The 26245-nt window shown below is 52.8% G+C and overlaps 1 protein-coding gene across 2 annotated transcripts; it reads right to left on the reverse strand.

Annotated features, from left to right (window-relative positions):
• Positions 1–3637: 3637 nt before the first annotated feature.
• Positions 3638–15711, reverse strand: PRAME (PRAME nuclear receptor transcriptional regulator). Of its 2 annotated transcripts, XM_073790332.1 has the most exons (6): positions 15599–15711; positions 14724–14767; positions 8487–8565; positions 6960–7279; positions 6007–6615; positions 3638–4524 (listed from the first exon to the last, which is right to left on the reverse strand). In XM_073790332.1, exons 3-6 carry the CDS (start codon positions 8529–8531, stop codon positions 3948–3950), a joined length of 1551 nt encoding a protein of 516 aa, XP_073646433.1. In that variant the 5' UTR covers positions 8532–8565; positions 14724–14767; positions 15599–15711; the 3' UTR covers positions 3638–3947. The 2 variants fall into 2 exon arrangements, with proteins under 2 accessions (XP_073646433.1, XP_033693166.1); XM_033837275.2 differs by lacking the exon at positions 15599–15711 and having other exon boundaries at positions 14724–14896.
• Positions 15712–26245: the final 10534 nt, after the last annotated feature.

Genomic DNA, 26245 nt, shown 5'->3' on the forward strand with positions numbered 1-26245 from the left:
GGCTGGGACTGATTGTTTCAACCCTCTAATCACAGGATTGGCCCCACTGACAACCACCCCCAGCCTTAGGCACTTTCCTGAAGTCACCTCATTAACAAAAGACACCTTGATCATTCTCATCACTTAGGTAATGCCAAAGGTTTTAGGAGGCAGTCAGGTTTCATCTCTGTCCTGAACCGTTTTGGTCCATTTAAGGGATTGCGTGGAAGCACTTCTCTACCTGTCAACTAAAACACTGGGGGAACTGAGCTGGAAGAAAGAAGCAAGTGGAGCTGGATCTTCACCAACGAGTGAAGTGAGGATAACATGGGTCCATCTCCTCAAAGGAAGACAAGATATTGAATATCCTGTGGACAAGAACAAAGCCATGCAGGTGCCCAACGGGGCCATGAGTGTGGGGAGTATGTAGAGGTCGGACCCCGGGCCCCACTGGGCACTTGTGCTTCTCACACGAACCCCACTCTGGCACTTTTGGGTCCACATGGCACCCACCACTGCATTTCTGCAGTTCAAAGTATCCCACGACACAGACTCAGCGTCTCCAACTCCCCTCCAACTTTGTGTCAGCTGCAGAGTCTAGGCTATTTCTCTCAGAACCTAGTTGCATAAGCCCCCTTATTAGTACCTCAGTGTAGTTTTGATTTGCATTTCTCTAATAATTAGTACTGTTGGGCATCTTTTCATGTACCTATCGGCCATCTGGATGTCTTCTTTGGAGAAATGTCTGTTTAGCTCTTCTGCCCATTTTTCAATTGGGTTTTGTTTTGGTTAGTGAATTGTAGGAGCTGTTTGTATATTTGGGAAATTAAGCCCTTGTTGTTCGCATCATTTGCAAATATTTTCTCCCAGTCCGTAGGCTGTCTTTTCATTTTGTTTACGGTTTCCTTTGCTGTGCAAAAGTTTTGCTATGCAGTAACTTTGATTAGGTCCTGTTTGTTTTTGTTTTTCTTTCTATTGCTTTGGGAGACTGACCTAAGGAAACATTGGTACGAGACTTATGTCAGAGAATGTTTTGTGTGGCCTTTTTTTTTTTTGGCCGTGCTGCACAGTTTGCAGGATCTTAGTTCCCAGACCAGGGATGCAATCCAGGCCAAGGCAGTGAAAGCGCCGAGTCCTAATCACTGGACTGCCAGGGAGCTCCCATGTCAGGCCTTCTTTTGGTCTTGTTTCTGCCCGTGGCTATTTCCCTGTGTTAGATTGCTCTCTGGCTCTTTCCTATTCAGCTTCACCCCTCTCACATCCTATCCCTCAGCTGCCCTAACCCTCCTGCCTGTCCGACGTGCAGCTGGGGCTGCTCCTGGGTAAATGGTTACTTCCAATCATCCCACCCTATGTGCCATACTCTCCCTGCCTGCTTCCCAACAGCTGCAGACCCCGCTCCCCCTGCCCACACACACACAGGGCCTCCATCCACATGGCCCCCGGGCCCCTGGGCCCCCAGCGGTCACTACCTCCCCATGCCCCATCCTTACGGATGAGCTTCCTCTCCAGCCAAACTTGACTTTGAGAACCTCACTGCATTGATAGCATATGCCTCTTTGAACATGTTGATGACAAAATCTAAATTCTGAACAAAGACTCTTGTAAGATTTCTTTCTCAAGTGTGGTCTCTGGGCCAAATAAAGTCCCAAGTGCAGGGCACCCTGCTTGAGAAGCAAGAGGCAGTGTTCACTTTTGCTTTTCTTCCTTTACTTGCATCGGGCAGCTAATAATCACCACTGTCCTATATGGGGCCATCCATGACCGGGGCAAGTGCCTTCCGTAGGTTAGCCCTGTGGGTGACCTCACTGCAATGTCACAAGGCCAGTGTGATTATCTGTTTTGCGGCTGAGGAATCTGGCACTGAGATCCCACGATCTCTGCCTCTGTCCTTCCTCGTGGAGAACCTGCTCGTCCTGTATACTTTTCCTCATATCCCAGAGGTGCCAGTTCCCGTTCCGGAAAATACGGTCTGTAACTTAGGGATGCTTGGGGATGCTGAGACTGGGTGCGCACTGGGGAAAAGTAAGAGAGATCTTTTTCTGACTCCCTTCTTCCCAGCACACCATCACTTATACAGATTTCTGCATTCTCTCTTCTTTCAGAAATGGCAAAGCATGTCCACAAGCCGAGGGGTCCATTTCTTGTTCTTTCTTACGGGGCATAGGGTAGGAGGCTGGCAGGGGTGGGGCAGAAGAAAAGAGGGTGCCTGCTAGGGGAAGAGGATAGAGAAGGGCCAGTGGCTGTGCGGCAGGATAAGGGATTGCTGACAGTTGGCCACACCACATAGGCGGTGGAGGATGGCTCATGGTCAGGGACATGCAGACGAGCCCTGCCCCGGCCTTGGTGTGTGGCCTTCTCCCCAGGTCGTGTGTGGGAAGCCGGGTAAGGCAGCCCAGGGCCACAGGGCGGACCCCACTGCATGACATGTCCCTTTTTTTTTTTTTTGTAAATTTATTTATTTACTTATTTTTGGCTGCGTTGGATCTTTGTTGCTGCGCACGGACTCTCTAGTTGCGGCGAGCGGGGGCTGCCCTTCATTGTGGTGTACGGGCTTCTCACTGCGGTGGCTTGTTTCGGGGCATGGGCTCTAGGCACGCAGGCATCAGTAGCTGTAGCGCGCAGGCTCAGTAGTTGTGGCGCACGGGCTTAGTTGCGCTGCGGCATGCAGGATCTTCCCGGACCAGGGCTCGAACCCGTGTCCCCTGCATTGGTAGGTGGATTCTTAACCATTGCGCCCCCAGGGAAGCTCGTGTCCCTTTCATTTGGATGGGCTGTCTTGCGGGGTCCCACGGGGTGGCCCCACCACACCCCCAAACCAAATCTGACGTTCACCTGCTCTATCCGAGTGCTCCCAAGACCTGGCGTGGGTTTGTTCTCTCTTGGGACCCAGAATCCAGGGCATCAGAGCTGGCTTATCACCTCCTCGACAGGGAAGAAGGGGGGTCTTCCCGGAAGAAGGGCATTCTCACCCTGGTGTGACCTACCTCCGCACAAAACGATGAACTCTTTTCAATGTGGGAAACGAACAGTAAACAAACGTTCTTTGTCTATGTGAGCTTACTAGTATTTTGCTAGCAGGAATTAGGATGTTTTTACAGGACACAGCTAACTGAATTCAAGGGGCTGGACGCAGTGGGAAGGCGGGTATGGGCTGGTGAGTCCCAGAGGCTCCAGATCGTCTGTGGGTAGATTTTCCTCCCAGGACTCGGGGCCTGACTTTGCACATTGAAGCCCTATCCTGGCACCACCCAGGGCCAGGGATGGAGGCTCTGCATCTGCTGGATCCACTGGGGAGGGTGCTAGAGTCCAGGGCCTGGGTGGACCTGGCAGCGAGGGTCCCTTGGAAGAATGTTTCCTCCAGTGGTGCTCACTATTGGACACTTAGTACATTCCAGGCCCTGAGGACACACCTTGTGTGCAATGATAGACTGAACAGGCACAGAAGTAAGTGAGGACCTAACAGGTGATCCAGAAACAAGACCAAAGGGAGGGAGAAATGGTGCTGTTAACTCTTGGGGCCGAACCTCGTCCAGCCTAGGCTGCCTGGGCCTCACACAGGCTGGCTTCTTACTTAATCACTCACAGGAGATTACTGAGGTTTAAACGGGAGAATCACGGTCACAGATCACAGCGAACACCAGGTGAATGACACTGAGGTTCCCTTTATTTCTGACCATTTCTTTATAACTATCCACGTAGGGGTAACGCCCCCATCTACTTCTCAAGCCTGAATCCCCCACTAGAAATTTAGATTCACATTTCTAACTCTACAAGATGCATCTCCCCGAAGATCCCATCAATCCCCCAAGTCACCATCCCCCCCGCCCAGCTCTGAATCACCTTTCCTTTTCCCGCTAACAATGAACAATTGTCTGAAACTATAGCTTGTGTTTCTTCGAGATGCGCTGACGTCTGAGCGGCAGTGTCCGCGTGCCCGCGACAAAGCCTGCGGCTCGTTCGCTGGGCTAGGTGGCCATGTAACAGGGGCACAGGATGGGCTCTGGGTTGTAGAAGGTCCTGTCGCCACAGTGCGGACAGGGGTCGCCACTGAACCAGACCATACTGGGAAGCCCCAACTCCTGCAGCACCTGCTTGAGCCGGGCGTGCAGGTGCGCCAGGCGGCCCAGGTGGACGGTGCCGTGCACGTCCTCGTAGCTCTCCAAGGGCGCGGGGTACAGCACGAGGCTCAGCTTGCTCAGCCCCACGGTGTGGCGCAGCAGGCTCTCCAGCACAGCCATCGAGATGGGGTTGCCGCAGAAGCTGAAGGTGGTGAGCTGGGAGCAGTGGCTCAGGGCGGGCAGGAGGGCGCTGAACTGGGAGTCCATGATGCCACACTCGTCCAGGTCCAGGTCCTGGAGGGTGGCTGAGGCCTTCTCGATCAGGACCCAGAGGGGCTTGGAGCTTATGCTGGTCAGGTTGACCCCGCTAAGGCTCAGATCCTTCAGCTGGCTGATGCTTGGCCACTGCGACAGATGCATCAGGTCTGCCTCTGAAATCAGGCACTTGGTAATCGACAAGGTCTCCAGGGGGTTCTTCAGACACCTGGAGAGAGACAGAGCAGTCAGGCCCGGGAGGATGGAGGTGGTGGGCGGAGGGATGTGGGGTGGCCCAGGCCTCAAGGGAAGAGAGGCCCATTTCACCAGATCCCAGTCTTCCGGAGGAGGCTGCATGGTCAAAGGAGAGGTGCCAGGTCAGCCCAAGGTTGAGCGGGGTCCTTCCCCATCCCTTATCTGCTGTGTGACGGGGTCGAGGGAAGGAATCCTCAAGTGCTCCCTGTGCTCACCCGTCAAGTGGGGGACGACATACCCCTGCCAGGTGTTGTGAGCACAGGTAAGGTAACAATGGCAGGTGCCCACCGGGGAGCCTGACCCCATGTCCCAAGTGAGAGAGGGGATCAGCAAACTACAGTATTGGGAGACATGACCTAAACTGCTTTTAACTCGGGCTTCCTTCCTGCCGCCTCCTGGACCCCATCACCTGTTTCTTTGTTCCCAGTGAGAGTACTGGGATCTGTGCTTAAAGGGCTAAGCCAGGCAAGGTCTGGCAACGTGCACAGGGGTCCAGCCGGCAGGGGCTAACTCTGGTCGCTTTATCAGCCACACACCATCCCTCACTTTCCACAACTCTTTTGTTTGTTGTTGTCCTTGTGTCATGAACACGTTTATTCTTAATGCTTTGAGTTTGCAGTCGCCAGAAAGGAAATCAATCCAACTCTTTCACACAAATAAATCGGGCTGCATTCTCTCCTCTTTCATCATTGTGTTCCAGGTAAAGCTATGATTCTATTTTAAGAATGAAGAACACATTTCTAGAAGAAATCATCTGTTACTGAAGAATTCCTATATAATCAGAAGCCTTAGAAGCAAACAATAGTTGTAATTTGGACTCGAGATTGGAGCCACTTCAATAATGATACTCATTTGACTTTTTGTTTCTCTTCTCTGGACTATTTAGGAGCAATAACTGCTAACGTCCTGATGGACGCCACAACTCTTCACTCCTGCTCCCTCCCCGTCATTTCCAGAATCACCCATTTCCCACGTCACACCTCACCTGGAGCCTAAAGCAACCCGGGACAGACAGGAAAGTGGGATAGGTGGGAGGGACAGGCTCACGTGGACCAGCTGCTCAGCACAGAGCTTCCGATTTGAAACCTCACGTTGGATGGGCTTTCCCCTGGTTAATGTCCTCCTGCTTAGTTATTTTCCATCATCTCAGCTTAGACATCACTCTCTCAGGAAGAATTCCCAAAGCCACCCTCACCTGGCCCAAAGCCCCCACGATGCAGATTCCCAGCAAAGAGCCCCCTTTGACAGGCATCTAACTGAAGCCACACCTCTGACCCTAACCTGGGAGGCTATGTGACAAGATGCCGGGGGACGGACTGGCGGCATCGTGTGGACCTCTGAGTGGCCCGTGCACCCTGGCACCATCCATGGCAGGCAGACAGTAGACAGACACCCCACGGATAACGAAACGAGAGAGGCCTGCCCTGGTCTGCAGAGAGACAGCGCCACGCCTCACCTGAGCACCTGGTGCAGGCGGCCCTCAAGGAAGGAGATGGAATCCAGGTAGAGCTCCTGCAGGTGCTGCAGGCTGGAAAACTGGCAGGCGAGCTGGCTGACGCAACGCTCCTCCATGCCGGGGGCGGCGTGCGGCGTCATGTGGATGTGCGAGAGGAGCAGCCGGCGCAGGTTGACCATCTGGCCCAGGTGCGGCGCGAACCTGCCCAGGGTGGCCAGCTTCCAGGTGCAGTTCACCTCCAGGTCCTGGACAGAGTCGAGCTGCACCAGCTTCAGGATCTTCCTGATGTTCTGCATCGGCATGGAGAAGACCCTCAGCTTCTGACAGCACAGGCGGAGTGAGCCCCTCCTCTGCTTGACCTTCTTCAGGAGGTAGCTTAGGGACGCATCGGGGGTGCCCTCCTTGAGGCACAGGTCTATGAGCACCTCCACGGGGGCCGAGGTCTGCTTCGACCACGCCCTTGCACCTTCCACCCGGCGCCTCTTCCTCACGGGCCGGGCCACCTCAGGCTCCAGCAGTGAGCACACACCAGCCCTGGTGCCGGAACACACGGTCCAGAAGTCCTGGTGGGCGTTCCGGCGCAAATCCAGCACCTGCAGCTTCCACCGCCTGCGGGACAACGGGAGACACACTGAGCTGTGCGGAGACCCACGGGGACCAGGACCGCACGGCTCAGAACCCAGCCAAGGGTGCTACACCCCAGACACCAGCTGCTCCTCGAGCTTCCGGGGCCCCTCCTGGTCCCCACTTTAAGCGCCACGAGGAGGGGGTGAGCCCACGTGCCTTTTGTCACCTCTGCACCTTAAGTAGCCCTGCACGCCCGAAAGCCTATTCCCAGAGTGGCCCCGCCACGGCCCCAAGGCCTCCCCGTGGCCCCGCACCACACCCCACCCGATGCCAGCTGTGTCTTGCTCAGACCCCCAGGCCCCACCCGCCTGCTGGGGCGCCCTCACCTGGGGCGGACCTCCTGGGCAAGCAGGACATCCAGGCCGTCGATTGCAGCTTGGAAGGTCTCCAGGTGAGGCTTGTGCTCCTTCATCAGGGCCCCCAGCAGGAGGCAGGGGAAGGGCCAGGCCTGCACCATCGCCTTCACGGCCTGGCCGTGCATCCCGGCAAAGGCCGCGGAGAACAGGGGTGGGAAGAGCTCAGCGGGCAGCTCCTCCAGAGCGGCGATGGCCAAGGCCTCATCCCTCAGCAGGCTCTGGACGGCCAGTTCCAGGAGTTTCGGCGGGGCCCGGATGCCCACCCTGAAGAATCTGCTCAAGAGTGAGTACTGGAGGGACACCAGAGAGCAAGGGGTGGGTCCTTCTCCGGCCAAGGACCGGCGACCCTGCCGTCCCTCCACCCTCTAGGGGACCCAACGCAGGGCCAAAGACACCCCTCTGGCCACAAGGCCACAGCTCTGGCCCTGCTGGCGCCAGCCCCAATGAGGGGACGAGGTGACCTCTCGCCCTATCCCATATCCACCCATGCTGCATTTAATCCCAGCCCCTCTGAAAGGTGGGTACCTAGAAGCCTGACAGCTGACCCCACCCTCTCCGGAGAAAAGCTTCTGATTATCACTCAAGGACTGAAAACAACAGGAATAAGGAGTTTAGCCCAACACGGTCTCTTCCTAAACTCCAACAAATAACCCAGATGGGAAAGGTGGAGGAGTACCACACAGTGGGTACTGTTACCCCATTTAAAAATCTTTAAATCAGAAACCATAAAGCAGCATGACAGTATTTGATAGCATGTGATGTTAGAGATTAAGAAAAATAAAAACTGATTCCAAGATGTACCTATGAGTATTATTATTATGGAATTTTTTTTTATTCCATGGAATTAAAAAAAAACTTTTCATTTCTAAAATGAAAACAAACCAAAAAAGCCCTTTAAACTAGTAAAAATCACAAAACCATAAATGATATGAACTATAATTACTAGTCACAAACCAAATATGTAACATGTCATCCAAAAATTCCAACTAATTTGATGTCTTACATCAATAAAAGAAAAAAAATCTATTTGGTTAAGAAGTACTGTAACTGTCTATGAGTGGCATAACCAGAGCAGAAATCAAAACGTTTGGGATTAAGGCAAAACTTCACATAGACGCAAAAGCAAAGCCTGCTACTGCAAACGTGTACAGAAGGCGAAGAAAAATTCTCTACAGGACCTTGGCCTGCATGGCCTGTCCTGTGGAGACCCTGGCTGGGGCAGTGGTCAGGGCCCGAGGCCCCAGATGCCAGGGCGGGTGTGGTGCAAGGAGCAATGTGCTCAGGCCTCTGAGTCCCTCCTCTGGCTCCTGAGGAGCCATGAGAGGCCTTCCTGGCCACACTTTTCAGATCCCAGCTGAAATTTCCATTTCAAATGGAAAGCGGAATCTTACTACTGGAAATCCATCCAGCTAACACTGATTTGACTTTCTCCTTACACACAACTGATAGGATCCTCTGTCCACTCGTGAAAGCGAAAGATAAAAGAAGAAAACCAACCTGCAAGCATATTTGTTCGAGGAGCATGGGCCACATCAAAACCATCCCAATGTCTGAGTTAAGACAGCTTTGTGCAGACCTAGTGGTGTCACCCCAAAGGAAAAAGAAATATAACACAATTCCTGAGAACCATACAGTCACTTATACGTAACCTACAACTGCAAAATGTGTGCCCGTTCATGGGGGAACAGAGGTAACACTGAGGGATGGCGGGTCCTCCAGATTTTGAGGCTTAAAGCTTTCCCAAAGGAGGTCAGGTCAAAATGACAACTAGGAGCTGGCTGGGAAGAGGGAGGGGCTGGGCGTTTATAATGAGACCAAGGAAATTACCCAAGACCAGGGAAAGTGTGTTGTGTTTGGAGGAATTCAGAGACCTTTGTCAGGATGGGCCTGAGAAATTGCCAGCAGGAGTGGCTACAGGGGGACCTGGTGGATCCCTTAAAGCCAAGGCAAACCCAAGACTCAATCTTCCTCCCTCTGGCCCTGGAGCAAAGGGTGTTTCCTCCCAGAAGCGGGGATATGCAAATTGGCTTGACAAGATGAAATGTAGGCATGTGGGCTGGGAGAGGCCGGAACTGCTGGTGGCCAAACCTGGGACACACCTTATCCAGCCTGAAAGCCACTGAGGGGTCAGGGCTGTGGGCTCTTTGGGCTCTTGGAGGCAGGGAGGGAAACAAACGTGGGCCAAGCACACATATCGGTGTCAGCAAAGGGCTGCAACCAGAAGAGGACTTGCCCCGAGGCTCAGGCGTCCTCTTCCACATCCCAGCCCAGGCTCTGTCCAGCAGCTTCAACCCTCATCATGACCTTCAAAGGCCCCTTCCCAGTGTTTGTGGATAACTTAACATTTCCTCAATCCTAGGAAACAAGTAATGCAAAGCGGCTTCAAAAAGCCCCCCGACCCCTCCCCTAAGGCTTTCACTTGCAGGGTTTCTGATGCGAGAGCGCCATTAGGCCCACAAGCAAAATTCAGCTTTTCTCTTGCTCTGCGTTAAGCACAGCTACTCTAACACCGAACTGCTCCTCAGGGGACGTGAAGCTCTGTTCAGTATTCAAAGGTTTGGGGGCGATGCCCCTGCTGGGCTGGCTCACACGTTGGTTCTGTTGAGGTTTCAGAATACAGGCTGACGGAACCTCTCCACCCCCTGCATTGTGACGCCCCGACAATTCTATTCTTCTGACGTAACGAGTGTAGAAGGTAAAGAAAAGGCCAGCTACTTTTCTGCATTCAAAGAAGCACCAGAAATGCTGGAAGATGACCCTTCCTGGCTTCCAGAGGAAGACCCCAAACCTGCTGGTCTTCAGAGGTGCCAGGCTGACAGAGGCCCTGGGTGCCAGGCCGATGGTGGCTTCTGCTCCTTCGGCTCTCTTGACCCAGCCTTGAGCAGACAAGATCCCACCCCGGATCTGGTACGTCTCCTTTCCCTCTGCAGTCAGATCTCTTCTTGCCCTGGAACATTTTGCCCTCTGGGCCTTTTGAAAAATCGAAGGTCTCTGTCAGCCCTCTCTGACTCTTCCTGCACTTGGCAAGATGTGGTTCCACTTCACATCCAATGACATCTAGACCGAAACAAGCAAGTCTCCCCACTTCTTCCTCCCCAGTGAGGACACGTCTGACATCCAGGTCACCCTGGGTCCAGCCAGTTAATCCTGAGGGAAGTGCTTCTAGAGGCAAGTAGGGGTGCGGGAGGCTGAGGGCCCACTCCAGGCTGGTTGGGCGGGGATGGCCCAGGACCTGGGTGGAGGAGGGAAATGGCAGCAGAGCCGGGGGCCTGGTTTCCTGGCTCTCAGAAATGTGTCCCTTATATGCTGAAGCCATGTCTGGGACCACTAAGGGCACTTGGGGACTGGGAGTGTTCCCAGGATCTGGCTCTGTTGGCCTTGGCCTGGGGGAGGTGCCACTGGCTGTCCCCCTTGCCAACTCCAAGGGACAGAGAGGGAGCACTGACACTAGACACAAAGATGAGAGAGGTTCAGAGAGAAGGGGAGGCTCCAGTCCTGGCCTTTGGCCCCGGAGAGGAGGCTTCTCAGGACTTTGCACGGTCAACCTCGGTATTGCCTGAGATGATGGGAACTGTGCTTTTGGACAGAGGAGGAGAGAAGAGGGGTCTGGTGTTCATCCCTGTCATCCAACTGACCCCGACTCTCCAACACCAAGCCATAAGGTTACTGTGGCTCAGAGTGACACCAGGTGCGTTAGGCTGTCCGGCCCTTTGCACTGGACTTCTTTCCACTGGAGGAGGGTCAGTGAGCCTCAGGACTCGGGGAGCACTGGCTCCACCTTTGAGGGGACAGCCCACCCTGTGCTGAGGGCTGGCAGGAGACACCAGGCAGAGGGGACGCGCTCACAGGGAGGTCTCCCGCCCAGCTGGTCCCCTCGCCCCCATACCCAGACTCCCCCTCTATCGGCAACCCTCGATTTACTCAAAACATTTACAGAGTGCCTGGAGCAGACCATCCACTGCTGTTCTGGGTGACGGGGAGGAACAGCCCAGTGAAAATGTCATGGTCGTTAGAAGTACATACTAGGGAGATGATATACAACAGGGTAAGTATAACTGACACTGTTGTAGGTTACGTATGAAAGTCATTGAGAGAGTAAATCCGAAGAGTTCTCATCACAGGGAAAAACGTGTTTTCTGTATAATTTTGTATCCATATGAGATGATGCATGTTAAGTCAACTCATGATGCTGCACCCTTTCAACTTATACAGGGCTGTATGTCAATTCTATCTCAGTAAGACTGGAAGAAAGAAAATGTCATGGTCTTCCACTCAGGGTGTCTCTGAGGCACGGACCTTGCATTCAACTAAGCAGACAAATGAAAAACAAGCAAGTCGAAAAAATAATGACAGGCGGACGTGGCCTGCACAGTGAGGCAGGGCCACCAAGGCGACCAAAGCCAACCTTCATAATCTAAGGCAAAACATGACTTTTCCTGCAGCCGTTACATATTTTTTGAAAACGTTAAGAACCCTCTTAACACGATCCACTGTAATGTTTAGAAAAGTAACAATAGTAAAGCTATTTTTTTTTTTTTTTTTTGCGGTACGCGGGCCTCTCACTGTTGTGGCCTCTCCCATTGCAGAGGACAGGCTCCGGACGCGCAGGCTCAGCGGCCATGGCTCACGGGCCCAGCCGCTCCGCAGCATGTGGGATCCTCCTGGACCCGGGCACGAACCCGTGTCCCCTGCATCGGCAGGCGGACTCTCAACCACTGCGCCACCAGGGAAGCCCAGTAAAGCTGTTTTTTTTAGTACACTGTGATTTTAAGCACTGAGAAAAAGTGTTTTGTTTCATTGCAAAAAACTCATCAAGAATCCTCTCAACACTGCTTCCCTGCTTCTCATCGCATAACTTGCAGTCGGGGCTGAGTGTCCTTCCTACGCCCGGGCAACCTATCACTCTGCCTTTTTATTTTAAATTTATTTATTTACTTTTGGCTGCATTGGGTTTTCGTTGCTGCATGCGGGCTCTCTCTAGGTGCATCGAGCGGGGGCTACTTTTCGTTGTGGTGCGTGGGCTTCTCATTGCGGTGTCACTCTGCTTTCTAAGCCTGGATCTGCTTCCAACATTTCACCCTTTTAGTTTTCAGGGCCTGACATTATCTCCAAGTTCCTTTACTGTGAAGATGTTTGCTGGCATCACCGCCTCTGGGACATCTTCATTTTTTTGTCACAACCATGCCCTTCATTGAAGCTTCTCCACGAGATGGGGACAAGGAGCCTGAAGCTGGATTCTGAATCAGAATGACGAGTCAGTCAACAATTCCTCGTGTTTGGTAGAGCTTAAATCACCAAAGCGTTTCACTCTCCTAGCCTCGGGTTCTCCCTCAAGATCTGAAATGTCGGCAGGGGCCTTAAATTGCTGTTTCCTTTCCCTGTGCAGTGGCTGAGGCTCAAAAGGGCGAGTCCTTTGCACCTGTGTCACAGAGCCAGCCACGAGAGGGTGACACGGGAACGAGGCCCCTGGCTCCTGGTCCAGGGCTCGCTAAGCCATCAACGTGCCAGCCCAGTGGGAGTGTGCCCGGGGAAGTCGCCTGCGGATGGGAACAGCCCACTCTGTTCGTGGACAGTGGACAAGGTCGGGGACGAGAGCGGAGGACAGGAGCCTCCATTCAGGGGACATCACCCACCACAGTCTAGGCACTCAGCAGCTCTGTGCGTCCTGCCAGGTCTTCCAGGAAGATGGGGGGAGGGGCGATATATCAGGGAGAAATCCAGAAAGGCCTGCACTCACTGGTACCTCGGCTCAGCAGCCGTACCCCGGGAGCTCAGGCTCCAGGAAACCTCCCAGCACTGCTTGCCCTCGGCAGGACGAAGGAAGCAGATTCGCTGATACGGTGTCGCCTGAAGGATTTGGGAAGCAGCTGTGCACAGAGGTCCCTCCCACACGTGAGGCAGGGGCTAAGAAAGGTGTGGGGAGCCCAGCCTGGCGCCATGGCTGCAGAAGTGCTCATGGGGGTCTCCGCCATGGCTTGGGGTCTGCTCATGGTCTGTCTGCACAGGTGAGAGGCACTAAGGAGGGGACCGTCTGGCAGCCCAGGGCGGACCCTCTTTTCTCCCTCCACCCTGAACATCTCTGGAGTGATGACCTTGACCTCTCCCCTTTGTACATCCTGCTCCTCTCTGGGTCCTGAGCCCAGTCTGTCCTGACAACCACTCAGTGTCTGTATTTAATACAGGGCTGTGGCTCTGGGACAGAGAGGCCACATTTCCTGCTCTGGAGGCAGCAGTGATACTGGGGGTTACAGCCCGGGGTGCTGGTATCAACAGCACCCATGTGCTGCCCAGCACCCCCAGTGCACAAGCTCGTCCTCGCTCCTGGGGTCCCTCTCCATCCTCCAGCTCCAGGTCCGCCTCCCTGGCCTCCTTGGGCTGCAGCTGGAGGACTCGTTGTGCCCTCGGGGTGCTTTCTTTCCGGGACCGCCCCTAGGCCCAGGGGTCCCAGCCCACCGCTTAGGGAGACCAAAACCTCCCTGGGCTCACCCACCCTGCCCCTGCCCACCACCACACAGGACTCAAGTCTCTGGGGGCTGATGCCAGCCCTGCTCCTTCGCCCCAAGCACAGGTTCTGAACGTAACCGTGGCTTCGGGAATGGGACCCCAACACATTGCAGCTGCTTCTTCTAAGAAGGCAGCAGGATGAAAGCTTTCTTGGGAAAATGACTTGGCAAAATAAAGGCTGCTCATCCTCCTCCCGCTGTGAGGGCTTCAGGATGCAGATTGCATGCAGCTCCACGATTAACAGCACTGAGGGGGCAACAGGACATCCTGGGACATGATGAGGTGCAGGGGACCAGTTTACCTGAAGATGTCTTCCGCCACGCTGGTCCAGCTCACGCTGGCCTCAGGTCCTCCGACACCTGGTCTCCCTGGTTTCCTACCATCTCAGTCACCCGTCTCCACCCAAGTCTGAGAATAAGAACCCAAATTCTCGGGCTTCCCTCGTGGCGCAGTGGTTGGGAGTCCGCCTGCCGATGTAGGGGACATCGGCAGGGTTCGTGCCCCGGTCCGGGAAGAGCCCACATGCCACGGAGCGGCTGGGCCCGTGAGCCATGGCCGTTGAGCCTGCGCGTCCGGAGCCTGTGCTCCGCAACGGGAGAGGCCACAACAGTGAGAGGCCCACATACCGCAAAAAAACAACAAAAAAACAAGAACCCCAATTCTCCAAAAAACAAAGACACGGTGTGTTCACACGTGTAGTTACGAAGCCACAGTGAGAACTCTGCTGGGTGAACTGAAAACCGGAGCCCCGACCCTGCCGTTTCAGTGAGAATCTCTTCGTATCTCCAAACCCGAGAAATTTCTCATCAGCTGAAGCAGCAGACAGTCGAAGGAAAGACCTGATGCTCGGGTCAAAGGGACCTTCCTCTAAGGGCACTAACCGCCGTCCTGCAGCCCCAGTTCTGCCCCTTTCTCTGGCCCCCACACCCTGGCACCTCCCCCGGGGACCCCATTTCCAGCGCAAAGCAGCGCCCAATGAGCTCTGGCCATCCCCGCAGACCCGGGTGCCCTGGATTATTACGTCCCCCAAACGGCGCTGCGGCCTCTTCACGGGGCACGTGGCCCGGGTAGGCCCAAGGCGGCCCCCCACCGCCTGTGGCCTCCGCTCCAGCCCCAGGTCGTGAGAGTTCATTTTCGGCTGGAGAACAGGAGCGGGGGCCCGCTGGGGGCCCCGCGGACTAGCTCAAGGTCACCCCACGGGAACGCGGGGGCACCAGGACGGGAACTTACCTTTCGTGCCGCAGCGCCACGCCACACGATCCCCCGCTTGGGCTCTGCAGACAAAGAACCGCGAACTCAGCAGCGCCCCGCCCGGAAACCACGCGGCCCGACCAATCCTGCTTTCTGTTTCCTCCTGGGGCAAATCTCACGAGATCCTGGGATCGCGAGTGGGGTCTTCCAGGCAGTCTAGAAGGGGTTCCGTTTAGTAGGCGGGGAGGGAGTGCGGAGAGGGGGAGGGGTGGCGTCTGTGGCCATGCCCACTGGACGGCCGGGTGGTGAGGGTGGGGATGGGATGGGTCAGGGGTGGGATGGGGGAAAGGTAGGGTTGGGGGGATGGTGAGGAGATGGGGGGATGGGTGAAGTGGGGGTAGGAGATGGGATGGAATGGAAGTGAGGTGGGGGAGGGAGGAATCGTGGAATGGGGGAAGGGAATGGGGTAGGATGGAGAACGGGGTGAGGTGGGGATGGGGTGGGTGTAGGTGGGGGGGTGGGGAGGGGTGGGCGTGGGCTGGGATGAAGGGGCTCTTGAGATCCGGAGGGAGGGGTCGAGGCTTAGAACCCCCCACCTCCAACTCCTCCCCCACCCCCACCTCTGGGCCTGTTCTTCCGCAACCCCTTCCTCTCTGCGGGGCGTGGGGTTCCAGGGCCGGCTCCGGGGCCCTCGCCCCACTCCCACCTCCCACTCGTCGATAAGATGTCCCTGCCCTTGGCCAGGCCAGTGGCCCCTACTCTCTCGACTTTACCACTTATGTGACCCCTGGGGCAGCGGAGACCCCAGCCAGGGTTTGACTAGATCGTCCTCCCTCCAGATTGTGCTTCCCACCCCACCACCCCCCCATATGGTTTTTCAGAAGCCAAACAGTTGCTGTGTCTGCTCTCTTCACCTCCGTCTGACCTCCGCAGCCCCTCTGATGGCCTCAGCTTGTGCTGGTCCTGAGTGCAGGGTTCACCTCTTTTCACCAACGGACCCCTTCGGACAAAGTCAGGAAGGGGCCTGGAAAAGGAAGTGTGGGCGGGGCGGGGCGGGGCGGGAGCCTCCCAAGCGGTGCCCCTCAACCCTGGGGATGTCGCGTCCGGGCCACCAGGGGGCACTGGAGACATGGAATCCAGGACGGTTTTGGCACCTCCTTCCTCCCAACCCCTCTAGGGGAGAAAGTCGGGCTTCTGGAGAGATGGTGAGAGCCAGGTGGGTGAGGATTCTTGCCTGGAGGGGTTAAGAGCAAAGCGGAACTCCAGCCCTGTCACTAACGCTGGCCTGGGGGACCTCCTTTGGGTCCTTTGAATTCAGCTTCCTCACTCAAGCCCAGTAAGTGTGAGGCTGTGTCCTTGTGGTCCAGGTGACCCTAAATCTTTAACCACAGGCCACCGGAAGGTAGTGGTGGCCAAGAATAACAGGCAGGGCAGTAGTGATGGCTATCTTTCGTGGCTCAACCCTGCCATTCCCCCACACATCCCCCGTGCCTGTGAGCTAACAGAGCTTAAGGTGTCCAGCTACACCCATGGTGGGATGGATGGATGAATGAATACATAGGTACATACAAATGAGGGAATTGTGTTGATCCCCCTGGACCTGGGATTGTTACCTGGAACAGGGCTGGTAAAACCTCAATTTTTTCACTTTGGAACTGGAGCCTCAGCCTCCCCCTCCTTCCTCTTGTCCAGACTCATTCAACAAACATTTGTCCTTGAGAGGCTGCTGCTGCAACACTCAAGGAGATAGTGCTCATAAGTTTTAGGATGGAACCAGAAAAAAACCAAACCAAAACAAGAAGACCATTGTTTTAAAGTGGCAGGTTGTAACTAATTCTCTGAGAGGGCAAAGGATGCATCTGTGGGACTTGAAATGGAAAGGGGATCCCTTTGAAGATTGCTGAACGTTATTTTCATGATTCGATGGCTGATTTAAGGCCTGATTTCAGGTTGACACACTGAAAAGATGACATCGGAGATATTTGAAAGCAAAGGTCACAGGATTGCTTATATTGTATGATATAGTCCTATTCATGTACAAGTAAACATGAAAGTAACATTGATTCATTTCATTGCTTCAAGCAATGCTCACAATGTTTACCACCTTCTTGGGGCTAGACTAGGCCTGGAGTAGAAGAAGCAGTGAAAGTTACAGGGACCCGCCCCCCACCTCCTGGAATACATGTAATTCTTTTTCCTGAACATTGTACTTAAGCATGTCAAGATGTCCAGAAGGTGGTCACTAAAATATTAACGCTGCCCATGGTCAAATAATTTTCTATATTTTGGGGGTGTTTTTGCTTGTTTTTTGTGGTTTTGTTTTGTTTTGCTTTTTGGCCTCGCCACATGGCACGTGGGATCTTAGTTCCCTGCCACCCAGGGATCGAACCACGCCCCCTGCAGTGGAAGCACGGAGTTCTGACCACTAGACCGCCAGGGAATTCCCAACTTTTCTATATTTGGGAGTAAACTTTTCCATCATAAATGTTTTCCTTGACCAGTGATTTATTTTGGAGATATGAAGAAATTCAGTCACCCCACACAGCCTCTAGTCCCCCAGTCTGCTGCAAGATTAAGCTGACAAGGAAGGTCTTGGAGAGAATCCAGGATGGCTGGTCTGCGTTCCTAAGGCCGTATGTCCTGATTTGGGGGAACCACCACTTTTGAAAACCCTTTTGGGGGACTCTCCTGGCGGTACAGTGGTTAAGACTTTGCCTTCCAATGCAGGGGGTGTGGGTTTGATCCCTGGTTGGGGAGCTAAGATCCCACATGCCTCGCGGCCACAAAACCAAAACATAAAACAGAAGCAGTATTGTAACAAATTCAATAAAGACTGTAAAAATGGTCCACATCAAAAAGAAAGAAAGAAAGAAAGAAAATCCTTTTGGGGTAGCTATGAATGAGCTCAGAGAGAAAGGCAGGAGCCTTCAGGTAGAGGGCAGCATCCTTCCATCCCAGACTCAAACTCAGGCCTCCTGCAGTCAAGGGCCTTGCAGATGCTGAGGGCAGGAAGCCCCTCCCCAGGTGTGTGTGTGGTGGAAGGGGGAGATCAGGTGTGTGGGGAGGTGAACTCATCAGAAGGCCAGGTGCTCCGTGTCCCTCAGAACCAGCTTCAGAACAACTTCTTGGGAAGAAGACAACCTCCCCCCCGCCCCTTCCTGGCTGGGCCAGGGCATCTGCCCACTCCCCTGCGTGCCAAGCCTCAGTGCTTGGAGCAAAGGAGGAACTGAGAAGCATCCAGTCCTTTGAGGGTCTGGATAGAACACGAGCAGAGGAAGGAGGAGTTTGCCCCTTTCCAGTCTCGCTGTTGAGCGGGGACATCTCATCTCATTTTCCTCCGTCCTCAGCAACTTCGGTATCAGGTCTTAGGACTTGGTCTGAATCACACCAACAGCTTTCCTGAGTCTGCAACTTGCAGACTGTGAGACTTAGTCTTACCTTTAATAACAGACTTTATTATTTTAACCAGTGTGTAAAATAAAAAAGCACAAACATGTTCAAAACACACTTAAGCAATAGTCATGAGTCAAAACTGATTGCTTCGCCCAAACATCTTTCTCCTTTTCCCTCAATCCCCAAGGCAAGCCTTTAGCTTTCCCCACCATTGGCCATAGAGTCACCTCTCTTGGGCTCCTGAAATGTCTGTCACTTGGTATGAAGAGCTGCCTCACAGGCATAACCTGGTACCAAGGCTGTGGTGGGGTGGGCTAAATAGTCCTGGGGTGAGGGTCCAGGCCACCTGGTGTGGCAGGTGACACATCCCATCGTGGAGGGAGTTAATGGACAAAGGGAAATGAGGTTAGAGGGGATGGAAGGGATCGGGGGCCTGGTGCTGAGCTTGATGGGGAAGGAGGGAGGAGGGGAGGGCAATGCAAGAGGGATTTCCAGCCCCCACTCAGCTGCCTCCCAGGGGCTTGGTTGGCACCGTCTGCAGCCACCAGGGGGCAGCAAGGGCCAGGATTTGGGGAAGGTACTTGAGGGTTACACTGTCCTGCATGAAGTTTCAAGAGGGGCTCCCCACGGAACACTTCTTATGTCCCAAAGCATTTGTACCCCAGCAAATCATCTTAAAAAGTGCTAATAAATGGTCCAGGGCTCAGGCTTGGGCCTCAGACTCAGAGCACTGCAGAGACAGAGGCTGGAGGGGAACGTGAGGACCCTCCAAACTGAGGGGGATAAGAAGGAGTTGGGGGGTGGGGGAGGGATGGATTGGGAGCTTGGGACCAGCAGATGCAAACTATTATATATAAGATGGATAAACATCAAGGACCTATGGTATAGCACAGGGGACTGTATTCAATATCCTCTGATGAACCATAATGGAAAAGAATATGAAAAAATATATATAGAGTATAACTGAATCACTTTATTGAACAGCAGGAATTCACACAGCATTGTAAATCAAGCACACTTCAATAAGAATGTTCAGTTTCTTTGTTCTTTTCTTTCTTTTTTTTCTTTTTTTCATTTTTCACAGCACTATGCGGCATGCAGGATTGGAGCTCCCCGACCAGGGATCAAACCTGCACCCCCTGCAGTGGAAGCACAGAGTGTTAACCACTGGACTGCCATGGAAGTCCCTTCAATAAAATGTTTTTAAAAAAGAGGGAGTTGAGGGGTTACTGTCCCCAGCTCTGCCTCTGACTTCTGGAAAGCGGGGCAGATGTATCTTTCAGCCGCCTGGGTTCAGGGCCTCTCCTTTGTCCCAAGAGCACAGAGGCGACCTTCTGGGATTCCTCCCCCAGGAACCATGATGACTCTCACACCAGGAGAGACAGGAAATCCCGGGCTGGATTCCTTTCCCACAGCCTGTCATGGACTCGTTCTGTCCTTACAAACCATGTGAAGGAGTTAATTCTCCAGGATTGTCTGCTGTCCAGGGATGTAGAAGAATCTGGAACAAACCATGTCAGAGGGGTGAGAAGAAGGGGTGAGGACAGGCAGGTGCAGGAAGCAGATTTGCATGGAAGCCCCTCCCTCCTCTGGGGGGGAGCGGATAAGAGAGTTCTGGGGGACCAGGCTGAGGGCTGGGGGCTCAGAAGGCAGCGTCTGGGGCGTCTCCACCATGGCCTGGGCTCTGCTCCTTGTCACCCTCCTCACTCAGGACACAGGTGAGGCCTCCAGGGAAGGGACCCCGGGGACATCTGACTGATCATTTGTGTCTTTGTCCTCTGGGTGACAGAACTGACTAGAGTGTGTTTCTCCTCTTTCCAGGGTCCTGGGCCCAGTCTGGCCTGACTCAGCCTCCCTCAGTGTCCGGGAATCCGGGACAGACGGTCACCATCTCTTGTGCTGGAACCAGCAGTGACATAGGGAAATATAACTATGTCAGCTGGTACCAACAGCTCCCAGGCACGGCCCCCAAAACCTTGATTTATGAGGTCAATAAACGACCCTCAGGGATCCCTGATCGCTTCTCTGGCTCCAAGTCTGGCAACACGGCCTCCCTGACCATCTCTGGGCTCCAGGCTGAGGACGAGGCTGATTATTACTGTAGCTCAGATTCAAGTAGTAGCAGTTGGCACAGTGGTCCAAGGTCACGGGGAAGTGAGACCAAAACCTCCCTTTAGCTCCCTGCAGCCCCTTCACTCTTAAATACAGGATTTCAGTTGTTGCTTGTTTGTTATTATTTTATTTGCCAATAATTACAAACTTAAATGAATTTGAAGATTTCATAAAGAACTCCTTCATACCTTTTTCCCAGATCCATCATTTTTCACTATTGCCATCTTCGCTTTTCATTATATCAGCTTATCTCTCATTTTCTCTCTCTGCCTATGTGTGTGTGTGTGTGTGTGTGTGTGTGTGTGTGTGTGTGTGTATGTATTTGGATGTGTATCCATATATAAACATCGATAAATATACATACTCAACACACCCACACACGTAAACAAAACATTCATTTTCTGAACCACTGGGAATAGGTTTCATCCATCAGCATCTAAGACTGAATACATTTCTTTTAGACAGAGTTCACATGAAATCACAGTCATCATTTAAGGTGTAGAATCAGGGTTTTTAATGTATTGACAAGTTAGTCCATCCATGATCACTCCAGAGTCCAGATGCTTCCTGCCCCTCAAGACACACGTCATCCACCTGCAGTCACTCCCTGTCCCCCTCGGACCTTTGTGCCAGGATCCCCCCACATAGCCTAATGTTTCCAGGCTCATTCCTGTGGAAGCATATTCACTACTTCCCCCTTCTTACAGCCGGATAATACTGCATTATAAGGATGTACTTCATCTGATGGATCAAGTAATCAATTCACAGATTCACATTCATTTTTTCTCTCTCCTGTCACAACCCATTACAGAGTGATCCTTTCGGGGCCTGGGAAATGAAAATTCTAGGTTGACCTCACTTCCCAAGATGAAATGAAATCACGACATTCCCCTCAGGGACATCTTCAGGAGGCAGTCAAGGCTTCCTCTTCTCTCCTTCTCAGAGCCTCCTAAGGATCCCGGGTGGGGGCGTCTCCCCTTCCCTCTAGGTGCTGTTTGCATGTGTCCTGGATGAGCTGGAGGGGCAGGGAGGGGACACGGTCTCAGCTGCATCAAACAGCCTGAGACCGTCTTTGTCCCGACGATGACTCTCTTTTCCTCTCCACTTTTTTCAAATGTTCCAGGTGCCTGTTTCTACCATCTGTAAGGCTTCAAGGGCAGGTTTTCATCTTACACTTGCAGATTTTCATGAAAATTTCCTCCATGTCTGAATCCTGGTCTATGTAGCTAAGCAGGGGAAAGGTAGTCATGTCTGTTTCAGCGTATTTTGCACAATTCCTTTGATTATGAAATGCAGCATTCCTGAAGAAGAATGTGTCAAATGCACACTCACAATTTAAGGAGGAATCATAAACAGAAACCACATAACCCCAGAGGAAATCTACCCCCCAAAGCACATCTGTCTACCCCACTCCCCGATTAGCTGGTTTGCTGACTCCAGGGTTAATCATTCCATGGCCTTTCTTTACATTCCTGCCCCAGCCTTCCTAGATATGCATCCCCCAAACAACATAGTTTGAAACAGTGGGTACAAGCATCCAACCCGCTGAGTGAGGAAAGGGTAGTGTGTCTACAGGTGAGGCCCCAAGAGACATGGACCCTAACAGAGGCTCAGCTTGGTCCTGGGCGGGGCTTCCCTGGATTTCCTGGAGCCCGTCCTGAAGATGGCAGACAGGGTCCCAGAGGAAAGACAAGGAAGCCTAGAGTCAGGCATCTGGCCTTGTGGGATGTGGGTGGGTCCTGTATTCCTAAGGCGAATATTGTCAGGGTATCAGCTGTCCCACGTGTCCTGCTGTTCAGCGGGACGTGGACTCCAGGAGTTGTCTGAGATCACTTCACTGGGAGGAAGCGAGAGAGATTGTTGCTGGCTGATCAAGACCCTAGAAAATCGTTCATGTCAAGACAATCCTAGCCAGACGTACAGTACAAATCAGAATCCAGGCGACACGCATCCAACTTTACAGGATGGTGTCAGGTATGTCAGCACCTGGATGATGTCAGCTTCCTTGTAGGTGAATATTTCTGCCGGTTGCCCATTGGAGAAAGGCCTCCGTGGGAGATGGCCATTCCAGAGAGGTGGGCAGAGGCTACAAAACTCTGGAGGCACACAGGCTTCTCCTCCTGAGCCCCACAGAGTCAGCTCTGCCGTGCCCCCTTATCCAGGACATGTGGTTCACCCTCTCCCTAGAGCAAATCTGTCAGTGGGGTTAGCGGGCAGTGGTCTACCAGCCTCACGACTAAAAGGAGAGAGAATCTGCAGATCTACCTGCATCTGTAAGGACTCACACTCATTATAATTGTTAAGTTACCTCAGCTCATCACGAGCATGCTCACCACCGACCACGACCTAAGGAATGACAGGTCTGCTTAGCACCACTGCAGACCTGGGACTGGCCTTTCTCAGGAAAAAGTCAGTAAACACTTGTCGAAATGCATCTTGGCTTCCATATTTGTGTTTTTCTGTACTCCTATGTTCTTTGGACTCTTCCTAAACTCTGATATATGACTCTGACTATCAGTATTGTTTGACTTGGGTTTGGAAGAAACAATCATAGTTGTGCATGTGCTCCACGTACCCACAATAACCAGAGTGAAGAACTCTGGGACAGGCGTTTGTGTCGTGAGGTTGGGGAGAGGAAGAGAGAGGAGGAAACATTGTGGTAGAATCTGCAGGGAACTGGGTTTTCTTTTTCTTTTTGACCCCACCACGTGGCATGTGGGATCTTAGCTCCCCGAACAAGGATGGAAACCGTGCCCCCTGCATTGGAAGCACTGCGTCTTAACCACTGGACCACCAGGGAAGTCCGGGAACTAGTTCTTTAGCTGACATTTTCCTAACATACCAATAGTCAATCAACCTGAAGAGGGGTCTCAAAATTGTCCACAGCTCAAGATTTCATCACAATGAAACTCGATGTGGTTGCCCTCTCGTTTCTACACCCTGAGGCGTGTCAGGATTCTGGATGTGAGGGTTTCTCTGTGTCTCTCTGTCTCCTCTCCTTTGGGGACTCCAATTATTTGTGTATTAGGTCAATTGAAGTTCCATAATTTGTGGATACTACTTCATTCTTTTATTTCATATTCCCCCCTTATGTTGAATAAGGGGCTGTTTCCATTGCATGACTTCAAGTCAGAAATCTTTCATTATCCAGTGCTCTGCCTGTCGTTAATCCCATCTGCTGGAATTTTCTCTGTAGTAGATTCACTGTGGTTTTTCCACCTTCTATTGCTTAGCTGAGACTTTCTTTTTTAAAACATTTTATTGGAATATAGCAGATTTACACTGCTGTGTTAGTTTCTGCTGTCCAGCAAACTGAATCAGTTATACATATACACACATCACTCTTTTTTAGATTTTTCTCCCATATATTGGCTGACACTCTGTATCTGTCTATTGACTTCAGTAGGTTCTGTCCTTATTTCTTGCATCATTTTTCACAAACTGGATGAATATCTTTGTGACATAATTCCAGCAGATCTGTTAACAGAGACACGCTCTGTTAACTTTCCCTTCCATACAGTTGAGCTGTTCTGGTTTTCCATATGCCAAGTGATTTCAGTCTATCGTGGTGTGGCCAATATTATGGGGTGGAACTATAGGTCTTTAAATCCCATGCTGGCATTTTGGTTTAATCAGACTTTCTGCCCTGTTGAGTCCAGGTTGTTAATTCTATCCAGCTTTTTGTGAACTATGCTTTCCATGTCAGTTCATTTACACAAACTTCGACCTGATCTTCGGACACGTCCTACAATGAGCTGCACATCAGCCAGTCAGGGAACGGGTTGTTTTCTGTCCCTCAGGTTCCTGGGCGTTGGTTGGCACCATCTGAAGCCACCAGGGGGCAGCAAGGGCCAGGATTTAGGGAAGGTACCTGTGGCTTACACTGTCCTGTATGAAATTTCAAGAGCTGCTTCCTGCGTAACCCCTCTTAGTCCCAAAGCATCTGGGCCCCAAGAAATCATCTTCAAAAGTGCTAATAGGGCTTCACTGGTGGCTCAGTGGTTGAGAGTCCGCCTGTCGATGCAGGGAACTCGGGTTCGTGCCCCGGTCCGGGAAGATTCCACATGCCGCGGAGCGGTTGGGCCCGTGAGCCATGGCCGCTGAGCCAGCGCGTCCGGAGCCTGTGCTCCGCAACGGGAGGAGACACAACAGTGAGAGGCCGGTGGACCGCAAAAAAAAAAAAAAAAAAATAGTGCTACTAAATGGCCCAGGGCTCTGGCTTGGGCCTCAGACTCAGAGCACTTTGGAAACAGAGGCTGGAGGGAAATCTGAGGACCCTCCCAACTGAGGGGGATGAGAGGGAGTTGGGGGTGGGGAAGGGATGGGCTGGGAGTTTGGGACCAGCAGATACAAACTACTGTATATAGGATGGATAGACAACAAGGTCCTACTGTATAGTACAGGGAACTCTTTTCAATATCTTATGACAAACCATAATGGAAAAGAATAAGAAAGAGAATGTATATATAAATGAATAAGTGAGTCACTTTGCTGTACAGCAGAGATTCACACAACATTGTAATCCAACTATACTTCAATAGAATTTTTTTGTTCCTTTTTTCTCTTTTTTTTAATATTTAAAAATTCTTTAGTTGCACCGCGCGACATGCAGCACCTTAGTCCTCCGACCATTGATCAAACCCACACCGCCTGCAGTGGAAGTGTGGAGCCTTAACCACTGGACCGCCACGGAAGTCCCTTCAATAAATTATTTATTATTTTTTTCTTTTGCAGTACGTGGGCATCTCACTGCTGTGGCCTCTGCCGTTGCGGAGCCCAGGCTCCAGACGCGCAGGCTCAGCGGCCATGGCTCATGGGCCCAGCCACTCCGCAGCATGTGGGATCCTCCCAGATCGGGGCGCGAACCTGTGTCCCTTGCGTCGGCAGGTGGACTCTCAACCACTGCGCCACCAGGAAAGCCCTTCAATAAATATTTTTAAAACAGAAGTAGTTGAGGGGACACTGGTACGCAGCTCTGCCTTTAACTCTCAGAAAGCGGGGCAGTTGGATTTTTCAGCCGCCTGGGCTCAGGGCCTCTTCTTTGTCCCAAGAGCACAGAGAGGACCTTCTGGGATTCCTCCCCCAGGAAGCACCATGACTCTCACACCAGGAGAGACAGGAAATCCCGGGCTGGATTCCTTTCCCACATCCTGTCATGGACTCGTTCTGTCCTCACACACCATGTGAAGGAGTTAAGTCTCCAATAATCTCTGCTGTGCAGGGATGCAGAAGAATCTGGAACAAACCATGTCAGAGGGGGTGAGCAGAGGGGGAGAGGAGGGGCAGGTGCAGGAAGCTGATCTGCATGGAGGCCCCTCCCTCCTCTAAGGGGTTAGGGGATAAGAGAGGTCTGGAGGAGCAGGCTGAGGGCTGGGGGCTCAGAAGGCAGCGTCTGGGGCGTCTCCACCATGGTCTGGGCTCTGCTCCTTGTCACCCTCCTCACTCAGGACACAGGTGAGGCCTCCAGGGAAGGGACCCCAGGGACGTCTGACTGATCTTTGTGTCTTTGGGTGACTGAACTGACTAGAGTGTGTTTCTCCTCTTTCCAGGGTCCTGGGCCCAGTCTGGCCTGACTCAGCCTCCCTCAGTGTCCGGGAATTTGGGACAGACGGTCACCATCTCCTGTGCTGGAACCAGCAGTGACATAGGGAAATATAACCAAGTCGGCTGGTACCAACAGCTCCCAGGCATGGCCCCCAAAACCTTGATTTATGAGGTCAATAAACGACCCTCAGGGATCCCTGATCGCTTCTCTGGCTCCAAGTCTGGCAACACGGCCTCCCTGACCATCTCTGGGCTCCAGGCTGAAGACGAGGCTGATTATTACTGTAGCTCAGGTACAAGGAGTAACAGTTTGCACAGTGGTCCAAGTTCATGGGGAAGTGAGACCAAAACGTCCCTGAGTCCACAGTCTCCCTATTGCTCTGGAGATGCTTCTCCTCCCTGAGCTGCCAGCCTCATGCAGCTCGGCCGTGAGAGGTCAGTGGTCTCTGAGCTCCTCCCTCTGCCTACAGTGAAGGTGGTGGGAAATATGATCTTGGGGTTATTGTCTTGGG

Source organism: Tursiops truncatus, chromosome 13, assembly GCF_011762595.2.
Source record: "Tursiops truncatus isolate mTurTru1 chromosome 13, mTurTru1.mat.Y, whole genome shotgun sequence".
Classification (NCBI taxonomy): domain Eukaryota; kingdom Metazoa; phylum Chordata; class Mammalia; order Artiodactyla; family Delphinidae; genus Tursiops; species Tursiops truncatus.